Here is a 23,485-nt window from a genome sequence, read left to right on the forward strand (position 1 = left end):
GATTTTGGGGGACACAAAAAATTTTTAAATCCATGCATAGTTTTGTCATACTATGTATTTTTATAAACTTTTTGAAGACCCCTTGTGTGCTTGAATTTCAACAATTTTTATGCCAAAATAAACTTATCTTAATTCCATTTCCCATAGACTTTCTGAAATACCCTGGTACTTGCATGACCCTGAGAGGCCCAGGTGTCTTTCTTGCCTCACCATAGTTCTGGCCTTTCTTGAGATGTACTGCAAGAAGTAGCTAGCTACATACTATTCTCATTTGTCACAGGTTGTGAAGATTTGCCCTAGAAGTTTCTATATATGTGATACAGGATTTAATTTTTATTAATTTGTCAAAGGCTGTATTGGTAGGTTTTGTAGAACTTCCCTATCTCTTTGTCTTAATCCAGATGAACCCCATAAGAAGAACAAAGGTGATCCCATGAACAACCTGGAAAATTTTTACCAAGAGATGATAATGAAAAAACGTCTTGAAGAGTTCCAACTTATGAGAGGTGAACCCTTTGCTTCCCACTCACTGATCTCAGCTTCATCAGTGGGAGATAGTGGCACAGCTGAGAACCCATCATTACTCGAGGACGAGGGAAAACAGGCAGCACAGGGTAAAGGTCCAGGTCTCCATGTGGCAAAAGTTATTGATTTTTCGCCTAAGAAGCTGACGCAGCCAATAGAATTTGTCCCAGAAGATGAGATCCAGAGAAATCGTTTGTCAGAGGAAGAAATCCGAAAAATTCCTATGTTTTCTTCATATAATCCAGGGGAGCCAAACAAGGTATAGGCCAAACCAAGAAAAACAACATGGGTTGTTTTCATTTTTATTTACTTCTACTTAAAGTAATACTTTTTAAATTACCTTTGGTTTTACCAAAGAATCATGACATAGGCACAGTGATTGTGTTTGTCCTTGACCTTGACTATTCATTCTTTGCATACCATATAAGTAGCATATTTTCTATGATGTTCTTTGTGCTTTTCTAAGTTCCTAAACTACCTTTAGAATTTTAAATATCCTGACAACACTCATCCAAACCTACTAAACAATCCTGAATTAATAGAAAAGTAACTTCTGACTTCCTTGTAATAATCAAGCAGTATCCGTAGGACCACCATGATTGGTAGCCATGATGCTTCTGGAATTGATCAGTAAATAATTGACCTTGGTTGTGAGAAGCGTTTACTGTTAACACAAGTTTTCTCTTCAGGATGTTCCACCTTGCATTCATATGACATATGATTTAAATTGCATTGGCAGGGCATCAGAGTGAAAACACAGGTCCTCTAAGACTAAAAATTGACAAACATAACTAAGTAATTGTAAATAATCTTTGATAAAATAATTTAATATTCATGCTGTATTAGGATACTTCAAACAATTCATGTCAAATGGAATTAAAAGATAATCTGTATTTTCCATGAACTTTTTGAAGACCCCCTCATATGTTACATCTGGAATGGAAAACTTCATCACTACGTCATCCAAAGAAGCAACATAAACCTAGAACATATACTTCGTTGTATCTAATTTTAAAAAAACAAAACGAAAAATAATGTCCGTTTCTGATTCTCTCTGAATTTTTCTAAAAAGCCATGGTAGATAAGGGATATTAAAGCAGCTTCCTTTGGGTGATAGAATTTCTAATGTATTCTTCCTGATAGTTCAAGTATAGCAGGATTTTTTACTTATTATGAAATATTACTAATATGCCAAAAGTTATATAAGATAATATGGCAGACACCTGTGTAACTAGCCAGCCATCTTTATCAATTCTTAATGGTTTCCATATTTCCTTAATTTAAAAAATAGTAAAGCATTATAGATGTACCTGGAGACTTCCATGTATTCTTCACCAATCCTCTTCTTTCTCCTTTCCAGATGTAACCACTCTCCTGAATTTGCTATTTGCCATTACCATGCACATTTTTATATTTTTTACTACATCTGCCTATACAGATAACCCCAAATTACAAAATAAATCAGCTTACAGTTTTTGGACTTTACGATGGTGCAAAAGGAACATGCATTTAGTAGAAATTGTACTTTGGAGGCCGGCGCTGCGGCTCACTAGGCTAATCCTCCGCCTTGCGGTGCCGGCACACTGGGTTCTAGTCCCGGTCGGGGCGCCGGATTCTGTCCCGGTTGCCCCTCTTCCAGGCCAGCTCTCTGCTGTGGCCAGGGAGTGCAGTGGAGGATGGTCCAAGTGCTTGGGCCCTGCACCCCATGGGAGACCAGGATAAGTACCTGGCTCCTGCCATCAGATCAGCGCGGCGGCCATTGGAGGGTGAACCAACGGCAAAAGGAAGACCTTTCTCTCTCTCTCTAACTGTCCACTCTGCCTTTCAAAAAAAAAAAAAGAAAAGAAATTGTACTTTGGATTTTGAATTTTGATCTTTTCCAGGGTATAATGATATGCAGCATGATACTCCCTAGTGATGCTGGGCAGTGGCAGTGAGCCCCAGCTCCTGGTCAGCCATGTGATCTTGAGGGTAAACAACCAATACTCTACAGTATGCTGTGTTGCTAAACTTTAATGTTTGGTAGGTTAGATGTATTAAATGCATTTTTGACTTCTGGTATTTTTGATTTACAATGGGTTTATCCTGTCATAACCCTACTGGAAGCTGAGGAGCCTCTGTATTTATAATACTATTGTGCACATTTTGAAACTAAATATCCTTCTAAGACTTGCTATTTTGGCTCAGTATATGTAATGTTTTCAGATTTATTTCTAGTGCTACAAGAGCTATATAATGTTCCATTGTAGAAGTATACTATAATCCATTTGCCCAATTTCCTGAGTATTTGTCCCATCCATTATTTTACTATCACAGATAATTCTACACCAAACATTAGTACACATTTTTTATTGTACATATGCAAGAGTTTCTTTAAGACAGAAAAATTAAGTTACAATTAGTAGGTCACAACCAGCAGGTTTTTAAAAAATAAAATAGAATAGAAATTATCAAAGTGCATTCCATACAATGAGGGTAATTACTGTTTCTTAAAGCTTTTGTTTCTTGTGTGAGATATATATATATATATATATATATATATGATTTATGTGTGGGCCACAATGTAAAATGCAGTTCTTCCAGTAGCTTTCAGGTTGGGAGAGAAAGTGTTGTTCTATTGTAGTGATTCTCAAATATGTAGTGTGTATCAGAATCACCTGAGGGACATATTAAGACACACGGCTCACTTGGATAATCCTCTGCCTGCAGCGCCGGCACTCCGGGTTCTAGTCCCGGTTGGCATGCTGGGTTCTGTCCCGGTTGCTCTTCTTCCAGGCCAGCTCTCTGCTGTGGCCAGGGAGTGCAGTGGAGGATGGCCCAAGTGCTTGGGCCCTGCACCCGCATGGGAGACCAGGAGAAGCACCTGGCTCCTGGCTTCAGATCAGCGTGGTGCGCCAGCTGCAGCGTGCCGACCGCAGCGGCCATTGGGGGGTGAACCAATGGAAAAGGAAGACCTTTCTCTCTGTCTCTCTCTCTCACTGTCTAACTCTGCCTGTCAAAAAAAAAAAAAAAAAAAACACACTCACATTGTGAGGCAGGTATTTGGCCTAGCTGTTAATTAAAAAGCCAGTTGGGATGCCCAAGTCCCATATTTGAGTTCCTGGCTTTGAATGCTTGCTCCAATCCTGATTCCAGCCCCTCTAGTACATATGCTGGGAGGCAACAAGTGATGACTTAAGTAGTTGAGTCCATGCCACCATGTGGGAGACCTGGCCCATCCCTAGTAAATGGAAGATAGTGTTCTCTCACACATGTTCTCTCTCCCTCCCTCCCTCCCTCTCTCTGTCTCTCTGTCTCAAATAAATACAATAAAAAAAGTAAAAAAAAATACAGATTATTGGGCTCTTTACTCCCAGAATTTTTGATTCCCTAGATATAGAGTAGGGCCTGAAACTTTGCATTTCCAGAAAGTTCCCAGGAGATGCTGCTAGTCTGATAATGATATTTTAAGAATCACCATTCTAAATTGTATCCCTAGAAGTGGAATTACTAAGATATAAGGTGTGCATATCTTCAACTTTTAGCAGGATTTCAAAGAGCTTCTTTGCATCCTTGCTAAGACTTTGTATCATCAGACTTTATTTTGCCTAGAAGATTTTAAAGGTATCTCATTATTTTAATTTGCATGTCCCTGATTTCCAGTGAACTTATGCAGGTGTTGATAAATTTATTGGGCTTTCAGCAATCCTCTTTGAGTTAACTGTTCCACTCCTTTGTCCTTTGATTATTTTTTCTATTTATTCAAAAAAATCATATATCGCTTTTTTAAAAGATTTATTTATTTGAAAGGCAAAGTGAGAGAGGGAGAGGGAGAGGTAGGGAGGTCTTCCATCTACTGATACACTCCCCAAATGGCTGCAATGGCTGGGGCTGGGCCAGGTCAAAGCCAGGAGCCAGAAACACCTTCCTGGTCTTCCACATGGGTGGCAAGGGCCCAAGCACTTAGGCCATCTTCTGCTGTTTTCCCAGGTGCATTAGCAGGGAGTAGATCAGAAGTGAAGCAGCCAGGACTTGAACCAATGCCCATCTGGGATGCTAGTGTCACAGGCAGTAGCTTAACCCACTATGCCACAACACCAGGCCCCCTAAAATATTACTTTTAAATTATGGACACAAATCATTACTGTTTATTTAGCAAATACTTTGTCCCAGTAAGTGATTCATCATTTTAACATTGTTTTTGATTCTCATTGAGTAAAAATCTTTCATTTTTTTTAACAGGCAGAGTTAGACAGTGAGAGAGAGAGACAGAGAGAAAGGTCTTCCTTTTCCATTGGTTTACCCCCCAATGGCCACCACGGCCAGTGCACGCTGATCTGAAGCCAGGAGCCAGGTACTTCCTCCTGGTCTCCCATGGGGTGCAGGGCCCAAGCACCTGGGCCATCCTCCACTGCCTTCCCAGGCCACAGCAGAGAGCTGGACTGGAAGAGGAGCAACCGGGACAGAACCCAGCGTCCCAACTGGGACTAGAACCCGGAGTGCCGGCACCGCAGGCGGAGGATTAGCCAAGTGAGCCATGGCACTGGCCGTTTTTTTTTTTTTTTTTCAATATTTATTTTGTATGTACTTGAAAGGCAGAGTTAAAGAGAGGGAAGGGACATAGAGAGAGCTTCCATCTTCTGGTTCACTCCCCAAATGGCCACAACAACCAGGGCTGTGCCAGGCCGAAACCTGGAGCCTGGAGCTTCTTCTGGGTCTCCCATGTAGGTACAGGGGCCCAACGACTTGGGCCATCTTATTCTGCTTTCCCTAGGCATATTAGCAGGGAGCTGGATCAGAAGTGGACCAGCTGGGTCTTGAACAGGCCCCCAAATGGGATGCCAGCATCACAGGTGGCAGCTTAACCCACTTTGCCACAATTCTGGCCCCACATCTTTCATTTTAAAGCTATCATATAATGAATATTTTATTTGATGGTTTGTGCCTTTTGAGTTGTTTTAAGAAACCCCTTGCCTACAAATAAATAAGAAAAGCAAAAGAAATCAAATAAAAAATGATTAGAATACAGACAATAAATAGACAATTCATAGAGGTGCAAACATGAATGGCTTATAAACTTAAGAAATCTCATGAGTACCATAATTAGAGAAATATAAAATAAAACCACAGTGATACATACCCTTTAACACTGGGATGTTGACATGCATTTAAAGGCCTAACAATGCTAACTATTGGTGAACATACAAATATTAAAAATTCTGATACACCACTGGGAGAACATAAATGAATATAACCAGTTATAAGAATATCATGACAGGGGCCAGCATTGTAGCACAGAGTATTAAGCCAGTGCCTATGATGTCAGCATCTCATATTAGAGCATCAGTTCAAGTACCAGCTGCTCTGCTTCTAATTTAGCTCCCTGCTAATGTGCCTGGGAAAGTAGTAGAAGATGGCCTGAGTACTTGGGCCCCTGCTGCCCAGTGGTACACCTTAGGAAATGAACCAGCAGATGGAAAATATCTTTCTCTGTCTGTCTTTTCCCCCTTGCTCTGTCACTCTGCTTTTCAAATAAAACAAATTTTTTAAAATTTATTTATTTGAAATACAGGGTAACAGAGAGAGAGAGGGAAAGAGATCCTCCATCCACTGGTTCACTCCCCAAATGACCACAATGGCCAGAACTGGGAAGCCAGAAACTTCTGGGTCTCCCACATGGGTGCAGGGGCCATCTTCCTCTGCCTTCCCAGGCACATCAGCAGGGCGCTGGATTGGAAGTGGAGCAGCCAGGTCCTGAACTGGTGCCCATTTGGGATGTTGGCATCGCAGGCAGCAGCCCTGTCTGTAACACCACAGTGCCAGCCCGTAAAACAAATCTAAAAAAAAACCTCATGGCAGTATCTAGTTAAATTGAAGATGCTTATAAACTGTAAGTGAGCAGTCTCACACCTAGATATCTGTCTTAGAGAAACTCTTGCACACACACATTGGGAGATTTTACAAGGGTGCTTGCTCTAGCATTGTTTGCAAGCAACATGTATGTTCATCAGCAGGAAAATAAAACATGGTATATTCATAAAATAGAATACTGTACAGTAGATAAAATTTAAATTATTGAATTGCAAGTATCAATATGGATGAATATCATGAACATTAATTTCAAATAAAAAAAACAGCTAGTTGCCCACCTCTGATTTTAGCTCCAGCATGTAAAGTGTTTGGAAGGCACAACTTCCCATTTTAAAACAAGAAAAAAACAGCTGAACAAACTAAAACTCAATGACTCTTCTTGGATCCATTAGAAAATTGAAGCAACAGGGCAAACTGCAACCCCAGAATCTTGAGAGACAAGCAATTACAGAAAATTACATCTCAGATCTGCCTGTTGGGAGCAGAAGGCACTGGAGCCATAAACTGGTAGGAACACCTAAGCAGTAACTTTAACAAATTACTTGAGGTAGAATGTAAACTAGTATAGGAGTGACACACTCCTGGGAGCTGCAGTCTTAAGCTACCCCTGACATTTTCATTACTTTTACTTTCAGGAACCCTTCCAAGGGTTCTCGAGGTAAAGTGCTAAGGGAAAAATGCCATTTCTAGCCTGAGGAGATGCAAAGTGATCATTTTGAGGTACAATCAGCTTTCCACACAACCAAGGGCTACTCAGCAAGGCCAGCAACTTTACCAAAGTCTTTTTTTTAAAGATTTATTTATTTATTTGAAAGGCAGGGTTAGAGAGAGAGAGAGAGACAGAGAGAATCTTCCATCTGCTGGTTCACTCCCCAAATGGCTCTAATAGCCACAGCTGGGCTGATCCAAAGCCAAGAGCCAGGAGCTTCTTCTGTGTCTCCCACATGCGTGTAGGGGCCCAAGCACTTGGGCCATCTTCCACTGCTGTCCCAGGTGCATTAGCAGGGAGCTGAATTGGAAGTGAAGCAGCCGGGACTCAAACTGGTGCCTATATGGGATGCTGGCGCCACAGGTGGCAGCTTTACCCACTATACCACAGTGCTGGCCCCAACTTTACCAAAGTCTTACCTATCTCCAGAACCCTCTTGCTTTCCTGTATTACTTCAAAGAGATAGGGAAAAAAGCTGTGAAACACTTGTGAAGGTTACAGGCTGGAGATACAGATATGCAAAAAGATTGAGACTTGATTAAATCACTACAGAGTCCTTTTCCCTCACACCTTACCGCCAAATCAACAGGGCTTCAGTGTGCTAACTGGGTTGTAGATAAAAGACTTGCAAGATTCAGGCTTTGTTTAAGGAGTTTGTAGGAAAACACAAAGGAAACCAGGGAGACAAAAGGATAATAGAAGAAATCAAAACCTTTGACTACAGCTAGAGCAGGCATTAAGCACAGCCCAACTCTTGGAGAGGTTAACATGAAGTCTTATGCTAGGCGTGGGCATTTAGCCTAGTGTTAAGACACTGGTTTAGTGTCCCTATATATATCGGAGTACCTAGGTTGCACTCCCAGTTCTGGCTCCTGATTCCAGCTTCCTGCCAATGCTAACTCTAGGAGGCAAATGGTGATGACTCAAGTGATTGGGTTCTTGCCACCCATTGTGGGAGACTCGGGTTGAGTACTAGGCTCCCAGCTTCAACTCTCTGGCCATTCCGGGCCATTTAGGGAGTGAATCCGTATATAGGAACTTTCTCACTGGGTCTCTGCCTCTCAAAAAACCACAAAAACAGCTGACAATCTAGCATATTTGGCTCAGTTCCTATTACTTAATAGATTATGTTCAGCTTTCAACAAAAAATTACAAGGCATACAGAATCTAACTGTATTACAAAATTAAAAAAAAAAAAACTTCACTGAAGGAATGAGAGAAAAGGTACTGACCTAAGTATTTTTGAAAGTGTATGGAGTCTGGACAACTAGAGACAAAAGGAACAATAGCATGTAAGCATTGTATACTAGTTGATAAGTTTATGTCCCATGGGGATACTGGTTAACAATGCTTATATTGCTATATATGTGTAATAGAATGAGACATTTAAGTAAATGAATGACAGATTCTCACTGTTGAATTTACAGCTAAGAGAGGAGGCTAGAATGGACAATGTGGTAATGATTTTATAGTTAGAGACACCAGTATGAACTCATGTTTAACTTACATAGGTATAGATGGACACATGAAAAAATTTGTGTATATATACAGATTAGTATTAGCACATTTTTGTTAGTATTTTTATTAGTATTAGCACATTTTTCTCCTCTGTCAGTTGAGAGATCCCAAATCATAGGACACTGCAGTAATTATAAGCTTTCTCAGAATCCACATATTGGTTTCTGATACCATTATCTGATGACAAGAACCAGGATTCCTTGAAGAAGTGATGGATTCTAGTACTGGTAGCAGGAGATATACACGATGAGACTTATGCATCTTGTAGTGCGAGAAAGTAAGGAACTGCCCAAAATAACAGCAATATAAAAACACTGTTGATGTATGTTAAAGGAACACAAGAGCCAACTGAAAGCTTCCAATGACCAATGTTGTTAACAAATTAAATAAATTAATGTTGGATAGTGAACCAAAGTACAGAACAATTATTCATGAGTGTGACATTCATAGATGATTGAGTAGATAAATAAGAGATAAATGTCCCCAGAAAAAGAATTTCAAGTAATTTATATAGATACTCTTCCTCAAAGAGTGAGAGTATCACTCCTCAGCCAGGTGATCAAGGACATCAACTGTCATAAATCAAAGTTGGTAATATGTATGCTTAATAGGATGTGATCAAAAGTGTGATTTCACTCTGTGATCTTCTTCCCAATAACCCATAACTCCAGTGTAAACATGAGAAAAATACCAGAGAAATTCTAATAGTGGAGGATCCTATAAAATATGTGGCTAATATTCAAAACTGTCAAGAGTGTGAAAAACTCAAAAAATCTGAAAAACTGCCATAACCAAGAGGAGATTAAAGACACATGACAATTAAATGTAATACGGTAACCTGAATGGTATCCTGAAATAGAAAAAGGACATTAACTAAAATCTAGAGAAATTTAAATTAACTGTTAGTTAATAGTAATGCATCATATTGGCTTATTAATTGCAACAAATGTAACATTCTAATTTAAGATATTAATAATGGGAAAATTGGGTGAGTGGCATACAGGAGGTCTCTGGTCTAATGTCTTAATTTTTCTGTAAATGCAAAACTGCTTAAAGTCAATTTTAAAAGTTTTTTTTAAAGTTAGCTGCAGAATAATGCATACAGTACAACACCATTTATATAATGTTTGAAATGTGAAACAATGCTGTGCATTGATTGCAAAGGAATACTACGAAGAGCTTCATCCTCTTAACTCTTGGAGATACTGTTTTTGTTTCACAGGTATGAACATACATGGCTATATCTTTGTGTGTATTTGTATATGCATATATATAAATATATATTGTAGATGTAGACATATGTGTACACAGGTACTTCAAAAAGTTCATGGAAAATAGAATTAAAAGATACATTTATTTTGGTATAAAAATGTTGAAATATATACAGGTTTTCATAATATGCATTTTCCATAAGCTTTCTGAAATATATATATACATACATATGCATATTTATATATATAAATAGAGAGAGAGAGAGAGAAGATGTGTCGAAGTAAGATCTGGCAGAGCCACTTTTACCAAAAGTCCTCTTTTTTTTTTATAAGGTTCCCTTTTAAAAGGGAAGTTTCCTGATTGATGAGAACCTTGGAATCTATTTTCATACACCCCTTTCTGTGGTTATTAATTTTCTGATGCTTTTGTGGTATTTGAGAGCAAAGACTCAAGATCACCTGAAATTACCTAAGTGAATCACAAATCAGTTATTCTATGCCTTTGCCTTTAAGATACAAAATGCATAAAAGTTAATGTGTAAATATCCAAGTTTAAATATTTTGACACAAAGGTTCTACTACTTGTTTACAGTATTTAATATATTCATTCATATATTTCAGTGATAATTATTTAAGTGGGCTCTATTTTCTAGCTCTTTGTGTTTTTGTTCATATCTTAATTCTTCCCTAGTTTCTCAAGCTGTAGCAGATATAACTAATGCTTTGTTAGTATATGAACCATTTTTTCCTCTTCTTTTTATGGTATTTAAAAAATATGAGATCTGTCCTTTTAAACAAATTTTTAGGTGTACAATGTTAACTGTAAGCATACTGCTTTACAATAGATCTATATAAAACTTTTTCATCTTGTATGACTAAAACTTTATACCTATTGAACAGCATCTCCTTATTTCCCCAATTTCCAAGTCCATAGCAACCACCATTCTACTTTTTGCTGTGATGGATTTGACTATAAATACTTCATATAAGTGGAATTGTGCAATATCTGTCCTTCTGGGACTATCTTACTTCATTTCACATATGCACATCAAGGTTCAGCTGTGTTGTTGATGATTACAAGATGTACTTTTTTAAATCTGAATAATATTTCATTGTGTGTGTGTGCCACTTTCTTCATTCACCAATAGAAATTTAGGTTGTTCCCACATTTTGGCTATTGTGAATAATGCAGCAATGAACATGGGAGTCTGTTTATATATCTTTAAGATCTTGATTTCAAGTCTCTTGGATAAATAGGTAGAAGTGAGATTATTGGATTGTATGGTAATTGTATTTCTGATTTTTAGAGGAACTTTGATATGGTTTTCTATAGTGACTGTACCATTTTCTATTCCCAACAGTGCACAAAGGTCCCAATTTCTCCATATTCTTGCCAGTACTTGTTATTTTCTGTTTTTTTGATAATGCCATTTTTTTAAAAAAAATTTATTTATTTACTTGAAACAGTTACACAGAGAGAGAAGGAGAGTCAGAGAGAGAGAGAGAGAGAGGTCTTCCATCCACTGGTTCACTCCCCAGATGGCCACAACAGCCGGAGCTGCGCCGATCTGAAGCCAGGAGCCAGGAGCTTCTTCCGGGTCTTCCACGTGGGTGCAGGGGCCCAAGGACTTGGGCCATCTCCCACTGCTTTCCCAGGCCATAGCAGAGAGCTGGATCAGAAGTGGAGTAGCCAGGTCTTGAACCAGCATCCATATGGGATGCTGGCACTGTAGACGGTGGCTTTACCTGCTATGCCACAGCGGCAGCCCCAATAATGCCATTCTGTCATTATGAGGTGATACCTCATTGTGCTTTTGTTTCATTTGAGAGGCAGAGATAGAGAAAGCTACCATCCACTGTTTCACTCCCCATATGCTCACAATGACTGGGAATGGGCTCAATCAAAGCGAGGAACTCAGAACCAAATCCAGGTCTCCCCCTTGGGTGGCAGGAACCCAACTTCTTGAGCCATCACTGGTGTCTCCCACCATTTACATAAGCAGGAAGCTGGAATCATAAGCCAGAGACAGGAGTTGAACCTAGGCACTCCAATGTGGGATGCAGGTATCCTAACCAGCATCTGAACTACTAGCCCAAACATCTCCCTTCCCGTCTCCACCCCTGCAATGTAGTTTTCCAATTTTAGTATATGTGCTGCCAAAGCAAGCACTGCATTGTAGTTTTGATTTACATTTTCCTGTTGATTAGTAAGACTATGCATCTTTTCATGTTTGTAGAGAACTGCCTATTAAAATCTTTTGCCCATATTTTAATAAGGTGATTTTTTAAGCTATTGAGTTATAGGATTCCTTATATTTTTTAGATATTAACCCCTTAAATATTTTTCTCCTATTCCATAAGTTTCCTTTTCAGGCCATTGTTTCCTTGGATATGCAGAGCTCCCTAGTTTCATATAGTTTCACTTATCTGTTTTTGTTTTGCTGCATGTGCTTTTGGTATCATGTTGAAGAAATCATCGTTAAAACCAATGTCAAAAAGCTTCTACTCTGTATTTTCTTCTAGGAGTTTCAGTGTTTCAGGTCTTATACTTAAATCTTTCATTCATTTTAGTTGGTTTTTGTGTTTAGTATAAAATAAATGTCCAATTTCCTTATTTTGTATGTGACTGTCTAGTTTTCTTATGCTTTGTGGAAACTGTTTTCTTGGCACACTTCTATAAAATCTGTTGATCGTAGATATGTGGGTTTATCTCTAGACTTCCTAGTCTATTCATTGGTCTATGTATCTGTTTTTATGCCAGAACCATACTCTTTTGATTACTGAAACTTTGTAATATGTTTTGAAATAGGGCAGTGTAAGTCCTGTAGCTTTGTTCTTTCTCAAGATTTTTTTGGCTATTTGAGGTAATTTTCAGCTATTTATGAATTTTAGGATTGTTTTTTTCTATTTCTATAAAAATGCCATTAGGACATTGATAGAGATAACATTGAATCAATAAATCTGTTTGAATAGTATTAAATCTTAACAATATTAAATATTCTAACTAATGAACACAGAATCTTTCCACTTATTTGTATAACCTTTTATTTTTCTTAACAACATTTTTTTTATTTTTCAGTGTACAGATCTTTCATTCCTTGGTTATTAGGTTCATTCCTCAATATTTTTTTCAATGAGATTATAAATAAGATTGTTGTCTTAATTTTTTCTTAATAGTGCTCATTGTTAGTATATACAAATACAAGTAATTTTTCTATGTTAATTTTGTATCCAGTAACTTTACTGAATTTGTGTATTAGTTCTAATATTTTTGTTGAGTCCTTAGTATTTTCTTCATGTATGATGATTTCATTTATGAATGGAGATATTTACACTTTTTTATTGCCTAATTGCTGTGGCTATAACTTCCAGTACTGTGCTGAATAGCCATGGCAAGAGTAGGCATCTTCTCTTGTTTCTGATCTTACAGGAAAAACTTTCGGGTTTTCACCATTAAATATGTTCTTGGTTGTGAGCTTTTCATGTATGACTAATATTACATTGAAGTAATTTCCTTCTATTGCTAGAAGGAAATTACACTGTTGAATTTGGCCATGTGCTTTGTCTGCATTTATTGAGGTGATTATGTGATTTTTATCTTTCTGTTAATATATTGTAACACACTGGTTGACTTTGTATGTTGAAGCCTCTTTCATCCCAGGGATAATTCTCCCTAGATCAAGATGTATGATCCATTTAATGTTCTGATAAATTTGATTTGGTAGTACTTTTTGAAGATACTTGCATCTGTATTCCTCAAGGACATTGGCCTATGCTTTTCTTTTTTTTAATATGTAACTATCTTGATTGATACTAAAGATAATGAAATTCATATTTTCTCTTATTTTTTGTAACCTTCTCTTGGACAAGTGTTTTTTTTTTTTTTAAGATTGGTTTATTTATTTGAAAGGTAAAGTTACAGAGAGACAGAGGCAGAGAGAGAGAGGTCTTCCATTTGCTGGTTCAATCCCCAAATGGCCACAACAGCTGGAGCTGGGCTGATCCAAAGCCAGGAGCCAGGAGCTTCTTCCAGGTCTCCCACGTAGGTGCAGGGGCCCAAGGACTTTGGTCATCTTCTGCTTTCCCAGGCCATAGCAGAGAGCTGGATCAGAAGTGGAGCAGCTAGGTCTCAAACCGGCACCCAGATGGGATGCCGGCACTGCAGACAGTGGCTTTACCTGCTACACCACAGTGGGCCCCAGACTGTGCTTTTCTTGTAGTGTTGTTATCTGAGTTGGATCAGAATACTCATGGTGTGATGGAATGAGTTTTGAAGTGTTCCTTCCTCTTCAGTTTTTTTGGAAGAGTTTAAGAAGGATTTCCATTAAATATTTAAAAGAATTCACCAGTGAAGCCATCTGGTCTTGGGTTTTTCTTTGTTGAAAGTATATTATTAGGGCCAGCTCTTGCACCTGTGTGGGAGACCTGGCGGAAGTTCCTGGCTCCTGGCTTTGGATCAGCCCAGCTCTGGCCATTGTGGCCATCTAGGGAGTGAACCAGTGGATGGAAGACCTCTCTTTCTCTTTGCCTCTTACTCTCTGTAACTCTGCCTTTCAAATAAATAAATAAATCTTAAAAGACTAAGCAGTGAAAAAATATTTTAAAAAAGAAAAGAAAGGATATTATTACTGATTCAATATCCTTACTCATTATTGGTTTATTCTTTTCTGTTTCTTGAAGATTGAATCATGGTAGCTTGTGTAAGCTTCTATGAATTTATCCATTTTGTTTTGGCTATCTAATTTGATGGATAATTGTTCATAGTTTTTTATATTCCTTTTATTTATATGGCATTGATTATAATGTCTCCCCTTCTGGTTTTGTTTATTCAGATCTTCTTAATTAGTCTAGCTAGATTTTTTCCAATATTATTAATCTTTTCAAAAAACCAATTCAATTTTGTTGAGTTTTTCTGTTGTTTTTATATTCCATATTTCATTTATTTCTATTCTAATGTTTATTATTTCTATACATCTGCTAACCTTGGTCTTAGTTGATTCTTTTTTCCCCTGACTTAAAGCCTATGGTTAGGTTGTTTTTTTGAAATCTTTCTTATTTTTAATGTAATCATTTATACTATAAAATTCCTTCTTAGTATTGCTTTTGTTACATCCAGTAAGATTTGGTATGTAGTGTTTTCATTATCATTTTTCTTAAGATATTTCCTAACACCCCTTTTGATTCCTTCTTTGACCCATCAGTTGTACAACAATGTGTTGTTTATTTTCCATACACTTGTAATTTTCCAGTTTTCTTTGACTGTTGATTTCTAGTTTCAGTCCATTGTGGTCAAAAGAGATATTTGGTTTTATTTCAGTCTTTTTAAATTTCTTCAAACTTGTTTGGTGACCTAGTATACGTTGTACCCTGAAAAATGTTCCATGCTTGCCTAAGAAGAATGTGTATTCTGTTGCTTTCGAATTCATTCAGTAGCATATTTCAGGGAAGAATATCCAAAGCTCCAATTGGCTTTTAAACAGCCTTCAACCTACCCATCTTATTTTGACCCCATCCCTTCATATCCATTTTCAAAAGTACCTGAGCTGTCAATTCCCGAGGATTCTTGAGTGGAGACTGAGTGGGTTCTTGATTTTCTCCTCTGCTGGTTTAAGATTCAGCTTTCTTGAGTGTACCGGGTTGGTTCCTATCCATCATTATTTTTCAGCTTTCAAAATATTGTTGCTATTGCCATTTTCTCTTGTTCTTCCTAACCTTGCTGCTGCTGCTGCTGCTGCTGCTGCTGGTAGGTGTGTGTGTTTGTGTATGTGTGTGTGTGTGTATGTGCGTGTGTGTGCGTGTGTGTGTGTGTGTGTGTTTAAGTCCCTATAGTTTTATAGTTTCCTGGAACAAATGAAATTAGATGAATGTATTCAATCAACAATCTCTATCTAAACTATAAGGAACTAATTGTCCTACCTATCTTATGTGATATTTCTGTTGATTTTGAATTTGTATTAGGTGTTATACCTGAAGAATCTTAGCCCTCGGGTGACTGAAAGAGATCTTATCTCATTGTTCGCTCGGTTCCAGGAGAGAAAAGGACCTCCAATTCAATTCCGAATGATGACTGGGCGAATGAGGGGGCAGGCTTTTATCACCTTTCCCAGTAAGTGGCTTCATCTATGTAATTACTTAGTTGTAGCATCAGTTCACTAGCGAGTACCTATAATCCCTCTAATTTATAACCCTTTGATTTTGCCATCACACATGAGAAAAAGTGAAGGAAAATAAGAAAAGTTTGTTTCTAGTGTTCCTCTACCCCCATTATGTGCTCCTTCTTCTCTGCTAATAGTGCATGACCACCTTAGCCCAATGTCCTAAAGTTTCTATAATCTTGGCATTTCTTTCTTACCCTCCCAAAATCCACTTTCCCTTTGCTTAAATAGTATTTCTTGTCCACGTTATAATTAGATTATTCATTAATTAATATATTGGTATTCTGATCAAAACATATGTACTTGCCTTATGCCCTATTCTTTTAGGAATAAATGACTGCAAGCTAATATGCTGATTCATTAATTATACATAATTAGTGGATGATGACACACTCTTCTGAATAATTGTTTGTATGTTATACATGACTTCAGTGTTCTAATCCAAATGGAAGAATAATATAGGAATTTCATTTTCTATGACAGACCAAACAGCATATCTTTGGAGGGAGGCTGAGTAGGATCTATACCTTTCATTTTCCCTAAACTGTCATCATTTATAAATAGCCTACTAATCTATGTGTAGGCAAGTGGTTACACATACATACTGCCAAATTCCCCTCCTTTGTTTTCATACAGTCATATCATTTTTCTTATCCTAAGAAATATATATAGATCCCTTTAATAGTGGTTTTTAGTTTTCTCAAGTGTGAGGATCCCTTTTCAATTTAAAAAAAGTTTCCTGGACTCCCACATAATAGGTCCAATAATTGACAAATTATGTAATAAAAAGGCTTTATAAACTACTTTTAAAATGTAAAACTGTTTTGCTGATTCTAATAGCAGCTATACACATTACAAAATTTGTAGTATATATATGAAAATAAAATTGGTTTAATCTAAAGATATCATCCACTTATGATTCCACAGATTCCTAGCCATAAAATACCACTTCCTTATTTTCTACATCCAGGCTTTGAGACCTCTAAGTTGTGTACTCCTGCCATACACTATATATTCTTACACCTCAAGCTTCTATATGCTTCTTAAATTTATTCAAATAGTGAGTCCCATGACCACTCTCCCACTGAAAGAAAAAAGTAGCAAAGTGTTCCCAGTAACATCATGAGTGTTCTTGCTTGTCTTAGCTGCTTTGAAAATTTGCTTCTCATGGTATCTATAATCTGTTGTCTAAGATAGAGGTTTGTGTGTGTGTGTAATTAATTAATTACAGCTTACCCTTCTTTAGCAAACTGCCTTTGAATTAGGAGACATTCTCAAATATCCATGTTGAACTTTTATTGTCATTAAGCCTAACAATTAATTTAATCTTGGTGAATAATACAAATTGAAGATTATAGAAAAGATGATAAAATCACATGATAGCCTACATTTAACTCCCAGGCAAAACAACTTAAACTAGATTTAGAATAGAATTGAATTATTTAGCCCTATGTAAGATGATTTTTTTTTCTTTTTCTTTTAGATAAGGAGATAGCATATCAAGCATTGCATCTAGTAAATGGATATAAACTACATGGGAAAATATTGGTGATAGAATTTGGGAAGAACAAAAAGCAACAGTCAGATCTCCAGCCTACATCTCTCATGTCATCTGCTACAGACAGCACTACAAAAACCAGTGGTAGCTAGAATAGATTATGTTTCCTGGATGGTCTTCCTTATATCACAGTCTTGGATCTGGGATTTCTGTATAGAAATTTGTTTAATGTTGAAGAAGAGAAATTAATGGAGAAAAAAATACTATTTGGGATGCTCCCTTTCATCTTGTGGGGACAACTGGGACAAAACATTTTATATAATGAAAGCCTATATAGAATGTATGGTATGCTGAATGTGAAGGGTGGTGTACAAAAAGTATTATTTTCTCAGGATAAATTACAAAGGATTATTCCTGAGGGTTTTTTAAAATCTTTATAATTTGGGGAGGGTCTTCAATATTTGTCCCTACAATTACCATTTTTCAAGACTATTTCCTATATACCGAATTTAAAATGCTATTGAATACTGAAGTATTTATTTCCTAGAGCCCATTTTTCCTAATTTTATTCACCTAGTAAATAAAAGAGCACACATTTAGGCCTAAGCATCAATAAATATGTTAAGTTACTAGCAGCAGTAACAGTGGGTTGTTTCATAAGTCAGTCATCATATTTAATGAATGCTTCCCCACTAAGTTATCAGTTTTCAAAAAGCTATTTTTCTAAGGAAATCTTTTAGATCAAAATATGTGTGTTCTCACGGCCATTTAAACTAGCTACCATTGAGTAATCATCGAATTTAAAGCAATAAACTTTGAAAAATGTGTTTAATATATGTTAAATATTAGCTGTATGAATTTTAGAAGGGAAACATACTAACAAAGAACACTAAAGGGACATGGAAAGAAAGAATTTTCTAAGAGAAGTGGTGATTCTCAAATCCCCCAGTAGTTTGTTTATGGTTGCTGGAGAAGAGAAAGACAATATGCTGTCAAGGAAATGCTACTAACTTTATAGTCAGATCTGTGTTTAAACTCACAGCCACACTCACTGCTTTGAACTTGGAAAGTCACTCAAATCTGAACCTCTGTTATCTTGTAAAAGTGAGGATAATAACTACTTATCTAATTGGATTGTGAGGAATAAATGATGCTATATTTTTAAAGCTGAGGAATAGAAATAAAGAATGAATAAGATTGAACATAGTATAGAACCTGTGAGACACCAGTAGTGGGAGTACCAGGAAAAAAAGAAGAGAAAGGAGCAAAAAAACTTCCAAGAAATAATGGCTATAAATGCTCCAAATCTGATGAGAAGCATTAATCTACACATTCTAAAAGCTCAGCAAACCCCAAGTAGAATAAATGAAAAGAAATCCACAGACACATCATATTAAAAATGCTGAAATCCAAAAACAAAGGGAAAATCTTGAGAGCCACACACAAAAAATGAACCATTACTTATCAAGGAACTCCAACAATATTAACAGCTAATTTCTCATCAGAAACAGTGGCAGAGGCAGTGGTATAACATATTCAAAGTGCTCAAAGAAACAACTGTCAACCAAGAACAGTATATACAGAAAGAACAGTATATACAGGAAGACCATTCTTCAAAAATGAAGGTGAAATAAAACATTGCAGCATTATCAAAAACTCATAAAATTTGTTGCTAACAGCAGCTAATAAAGGAAATTCTTCAGGTTGAAAACAGGTGACCTCAGAGTAATTTGAATATACACACACAGAAAGAGTACAGGCAAAACTAATAACCTAAATGTATTTTCCTTTATCAATTCATTAAAAAAAAACAAATATATAAAGCAGTATGTATATGCCTGCATTGTTTAGTCTACAAAATATAAAACTGTGATATACTTGCCAGTAACAGGACAAAGGAGGTGGGTGGAAATAATGCTGTATTATATTAAAGAAATGACTAGATGATAAGTCAAATCCACAGAAATAAATGAAGATAGCAGGAAATGGGAAATAAGAACTATAAATATATCCTTGCTCTTCTTTCTTCTCCCAGCCTCTTTAAAAAGACATAAAATTATATTAATTATAATAATGTACAAAAGGATTTCAAAAAGTTTGTGGAAAATAGAATTAAAATATAAATTTGGTACAAAAATCTGAAATCCATGTACAATTTTTTCATAATATTCATTTTCTATGCACTTTTTGAGGATCCTTCATATTGTTAAGCTTATGTGTAGAAATAATATATATAACAATAATACCAGACACTGAAATAAAAGAATGAAATTATGTAGGAATAAGACTTCTATATATCATTGGAATTAAGTTAGTATCTATGTGAAGCCAATTCATTTTATTTAAGATATATATTGTAAGGCTTAGAACAGCCACTAAAGAAATAACTTTTAAAAAACAAAAGTATTATGAAAGAAATTTAAATGTCACATTAGAAAATACTCAATGCAAAATAAAGCAAAAGGAAGACCAGAGAAACGAAACTTGGGACATATAGAAAATGAATAATAATCTATCAGCCATAAATCCTCCCACAGCAATAAGAACAGTGTGAATGGAGTAAGCAATTCAATCAAAAGGCAGAGATTGTCAGAGTAGAAAAAAAACAAGACACTATGTTATTTATCATAGACACAGTTTAGGTTTGAAAAATATGAAGAAATTGAAGGTAAAAGAATGGGAAACAAATGTATCATGCAAACAGCAGTATAAGAAAATGGAGTGGCATCAGACAAAGTGGACTTTAAAACAAAAATAATTTTTATTTTTTAGACTTTAACAGACAAAAATTGTACATAATTATGGGACATGATATAATCTTTAATTACATGTATACATTTTATATGTCCAATTAGGGTAAATATATGTATCTTTTCAAGCCTTTAATATTTCTTGATAGTGAAAACATCCTACATCCTGTATTCTAGGTTTTCTTCATAGAGAAATATGCACTATATTAACATTATCTGTGGTCGCCCTACTGTGCAAGAAAATCTTGGAACTTCTTACTCTTATCTAGCTATACCCTAGTATCCATCAAGCTAAATAGTGACATTTTGTCTTGATAAAAGGGCCAATTCATGAAGAAGATGTAACAATTATAAACATGCATGCATACAACAAAGCCCTGAAATACATAAAGAAAAAAACTGAAATAAACGAAAGGAGAAATAGACACATCTACAAAAAGTTGGACTATTTAATACCTATTTTCGATAACAACTATACAGAAGATGAGAAAATAGAGTACATGAAGAACACTATAAGCCAAATCTAAAGACATCTATAGAACATTCCACCTAATAGCACTTGAATACATATTATCAAGTGCATATGAAGCATCTCTAGGATAGACCATATAGGCTAAACCATAAACTAGTTTAATAAAACTAAGTGAACTGAAGTCATGTAAAGTATGTTCTATGACCACAGGGATTGAAGTAAGAAATCATTAGATAGTACAAAATTGGAAAACACAAATATATGATCAGAGATTCAAAAATGATATCACAAAGGAATTTAGAAAATCCTTTGAAATGAATGAAAATGAAGACAGAATATACCAAAACTTACAGGATGCAGTTAAACCATTGTTTAGAGGGAAATTATAAATGCCTACTTAAGAAGAAGAAAAATGATATAACAACCACCTCACACTACACCTTAAGGCCTTGGGAAAAGAAGATCTAATTAAATCTAGAACAAGCAGAAGCAAGGAAATAGAAAAGATTAGATGGGAAATAAACAGAGAACAGAAAAACAGTGGAGAAAAAGCAATGAAAAATTGATTCTATAAAAGATCAACAAGACTGGCAAACCTATTGCTATTCTGACCAAGTCAAAAAGACACTCAAATTACTAGAATCAGAAATGAAAGAGGGAACATTGCTGTCAACCTTGTAGAAATAAAAAGGATTATGAAGGAACATTGTGAACAATTGTATGTCAATAAATTAAATAACCCAGATGAAATGGACAAATCCCAAGAAAGACAAACTACTAAAACCAACTGAAAAAGAAATAGAAAATCTGAATAGACCTATAGTGCTTACACGGGGTAAATGAGTAATTTTTAAAATACTCACAAAAGAGGCAGGCATTTAGTAGCATTAGACAAAACTTGAAATGCTCCCATCCCACATCAGCGTGCCTGGGTTTGGGTCCCACCTCTGCTTCTGATTCCAGCTTCCTGCTAACAAGCACTCTGGGAGGCAGCAGATGATAGCTCTAGTATTTGGATTCCTGCCACACAAATTGGGGACCCAGATTGACTTCCAGGCTCCTGGTTTCAGCCTGGCCAAGCCTTGGCTATGGCAGGGTTTTGGGGAATGAGTCAGGAGATGAACCATCTCTCCCTTGTCTGTCTGTCTTTTAGATAAATAAAACTAAATTTTAAAAATAATACCCACAAAGAAAAGCCATGGTTCCAGTGGCTTCTTAGATGAATTCTACCAAATAGAAAATACAAATTCTTAACAAATTGTTGCAAAATGAGAAGAGCAGGGAACACTTCTGACACATGTTACAACATGAAATATGCTAAAGACTATGCACAATGAAGGAAGCCAGTCAGAAAGGATGATAGTCTTCCCCCTTGTAAGAAGTGTCTGGAATTGGCATATATAGACAGACAGAAAACAGATTAGTGGGTGCTTAGGACTGGGCAGAATAAGGGGAATGGGAAGGGATAGGGGTAATAGCTGAAGTGTATGAGGTTTCTGTAGAAGTTGATGAAAATGTTCTAAAATTTAATATGATTACACAACCATTTGAATATACTAAAAACCATGAATTGTACATTTTATTTTGGCTTTTTTAAAGATGTATTTTTTGTTTATTTGAAAGGCATAGCAAGAGAGAGGTAGAGACAGAAAGATCTTCCATCTGCTGGTTCACTCCCTAAATGGCTACAATGGCTAGGGGATAGACCAGGCCAAAGCCAAACACCTGGAACTCCATATGGGTCTCTCACATGGGTGCCAGGGGCCTAAGCAGTTGGACAAACCTTCCACTGCTTTCTGAGTCACATTATCAGGGAGCTGTAATGAAAGCAAAATAGCCAGGAATCCAACTGCTGCTCTGATATGGGATACTGGCATTGCAGACAGTGGTTTTTGTTTTTGTTTTTGTTTTTCCCCCACAGCTTTATTGAGGTATCATTGACAACAATTGTTATCTGTAGAAGCTGTACAACCACTTTTTTTGAGGACAGAGCAAAAGGCTCTGGAAGAACATTAGGAACCAGAAGTATTTTTGGAATACACACTCTACCAGTGAATAAAAGCAGTGATTTATAAGGAAGAACAGTAGAAAGGATAGGTTGGGCTGAATAGGTATAGTAAAAAGGTTTTACAAGTACTTGAAAATCAGACAGAAGAATTTAGCCATGTATGGGTAGAGAATTAAGCCATTAAAAGGCTTTCTGTTTGTTTGAATTTTTTTTCCCAATTTTTATAATTTTTGTGAAAGGCAGAGTAAGGGGCTGGTGTTGTGGCATAGCAGGTAAAGCCACTGACTGCAATGCCAGCATTCCATATGGGTGTTGGTTCGGGTCCCGGCTGCTCCACTTCTGGTCCAGTTCCCTGCTAGTTGCCTGGGAAACCAGCGGAAGATTGTCGAAGTTGTTTGGGCCCCTGCTACTGATGTGGGACACCTTGATGAAGCCCTTGTCTTCTGGCTTTGGCCTGGCCCAGCCCTGACCACTGCGGCCATCTGGAGAGTGAACCAGCAGATGGAAGATCTCCCTGCCTCTCTCTCTGTAACTCTGAATTTCAAATCAATAAACAAATTTTTAAGTAAACTAGATAAAATTTTTAAAAGAGAGATCTTCCATCTGCTGGTTTACTCCTCAAATACAGGCAGTGGTTTAATCTGTACCACAACACTGCCCCAAATCATACACTTTAAATGAGTGAATTGTGTATGAATTATATCTCAATAAAGCTGTCATAAAAATAGTAAGTTCAGTATAACCAAATGTCCATTAGTAGGAAAATGAATAAATGAAGTCATATCAATT

The 23,485-nt window shown here is 36.6% G+C and overlaps 1 protein-coding gene across 8 annotated transcripts in view; it reads left to right on the forward strand.

Moving 5' to 3' along the window:
* RBM41 (RNA binding motif protein 41) overlaps positions 1-20,140 on the forward strand; it is a 56,277-nt gene extending 36,137 nt beyond the window's left edge. For 4 of the 8 annotated variants that reach the window (XM_070067475.1, XM_017349920.3, XM_051827225.2 and 1 more), the window contains 3 exons: positions 402-784; positions 15,772-15,919; positions 17,452-20,140. In XM_070067475.1, coding sequence (XP_069923576.1) covers positions 402-784; positions 15,772-15,919; positions 17,452-17,618 — 698 coding nt within the window. In that variant the 3' untranslated portion in view covers positions 17,619-20,140. The remainder of the gene's footprint in view (positions 1-401; positions 785-15,771; positions 15,920-17,451) is intronic. The other 4 variants (XM_070067476.1, XM_070067477.1, XM_051827227.2 and 1 more) reach the window with 1 other exon arrangement.
* The last annotated feature ends 3,345 nt before the right edge of the window (positions 20,141-23,485 follow it).

The sequence above is a fragment of the Oryctolagus cuniculus genome, chromosome X (genome assembly GCF_964237555.1).
Source record: "Oryctolagus cuniculus chromosome X, mOryCun1.1, whole genome shotgun sequence".
Taxonomy (NCBI): Eukaryota; Metazoa; Chordata; class Mammalia; order Lagomorpha; family Leporidae; genus Oryctolagus; species Oryctolagus cuniculus.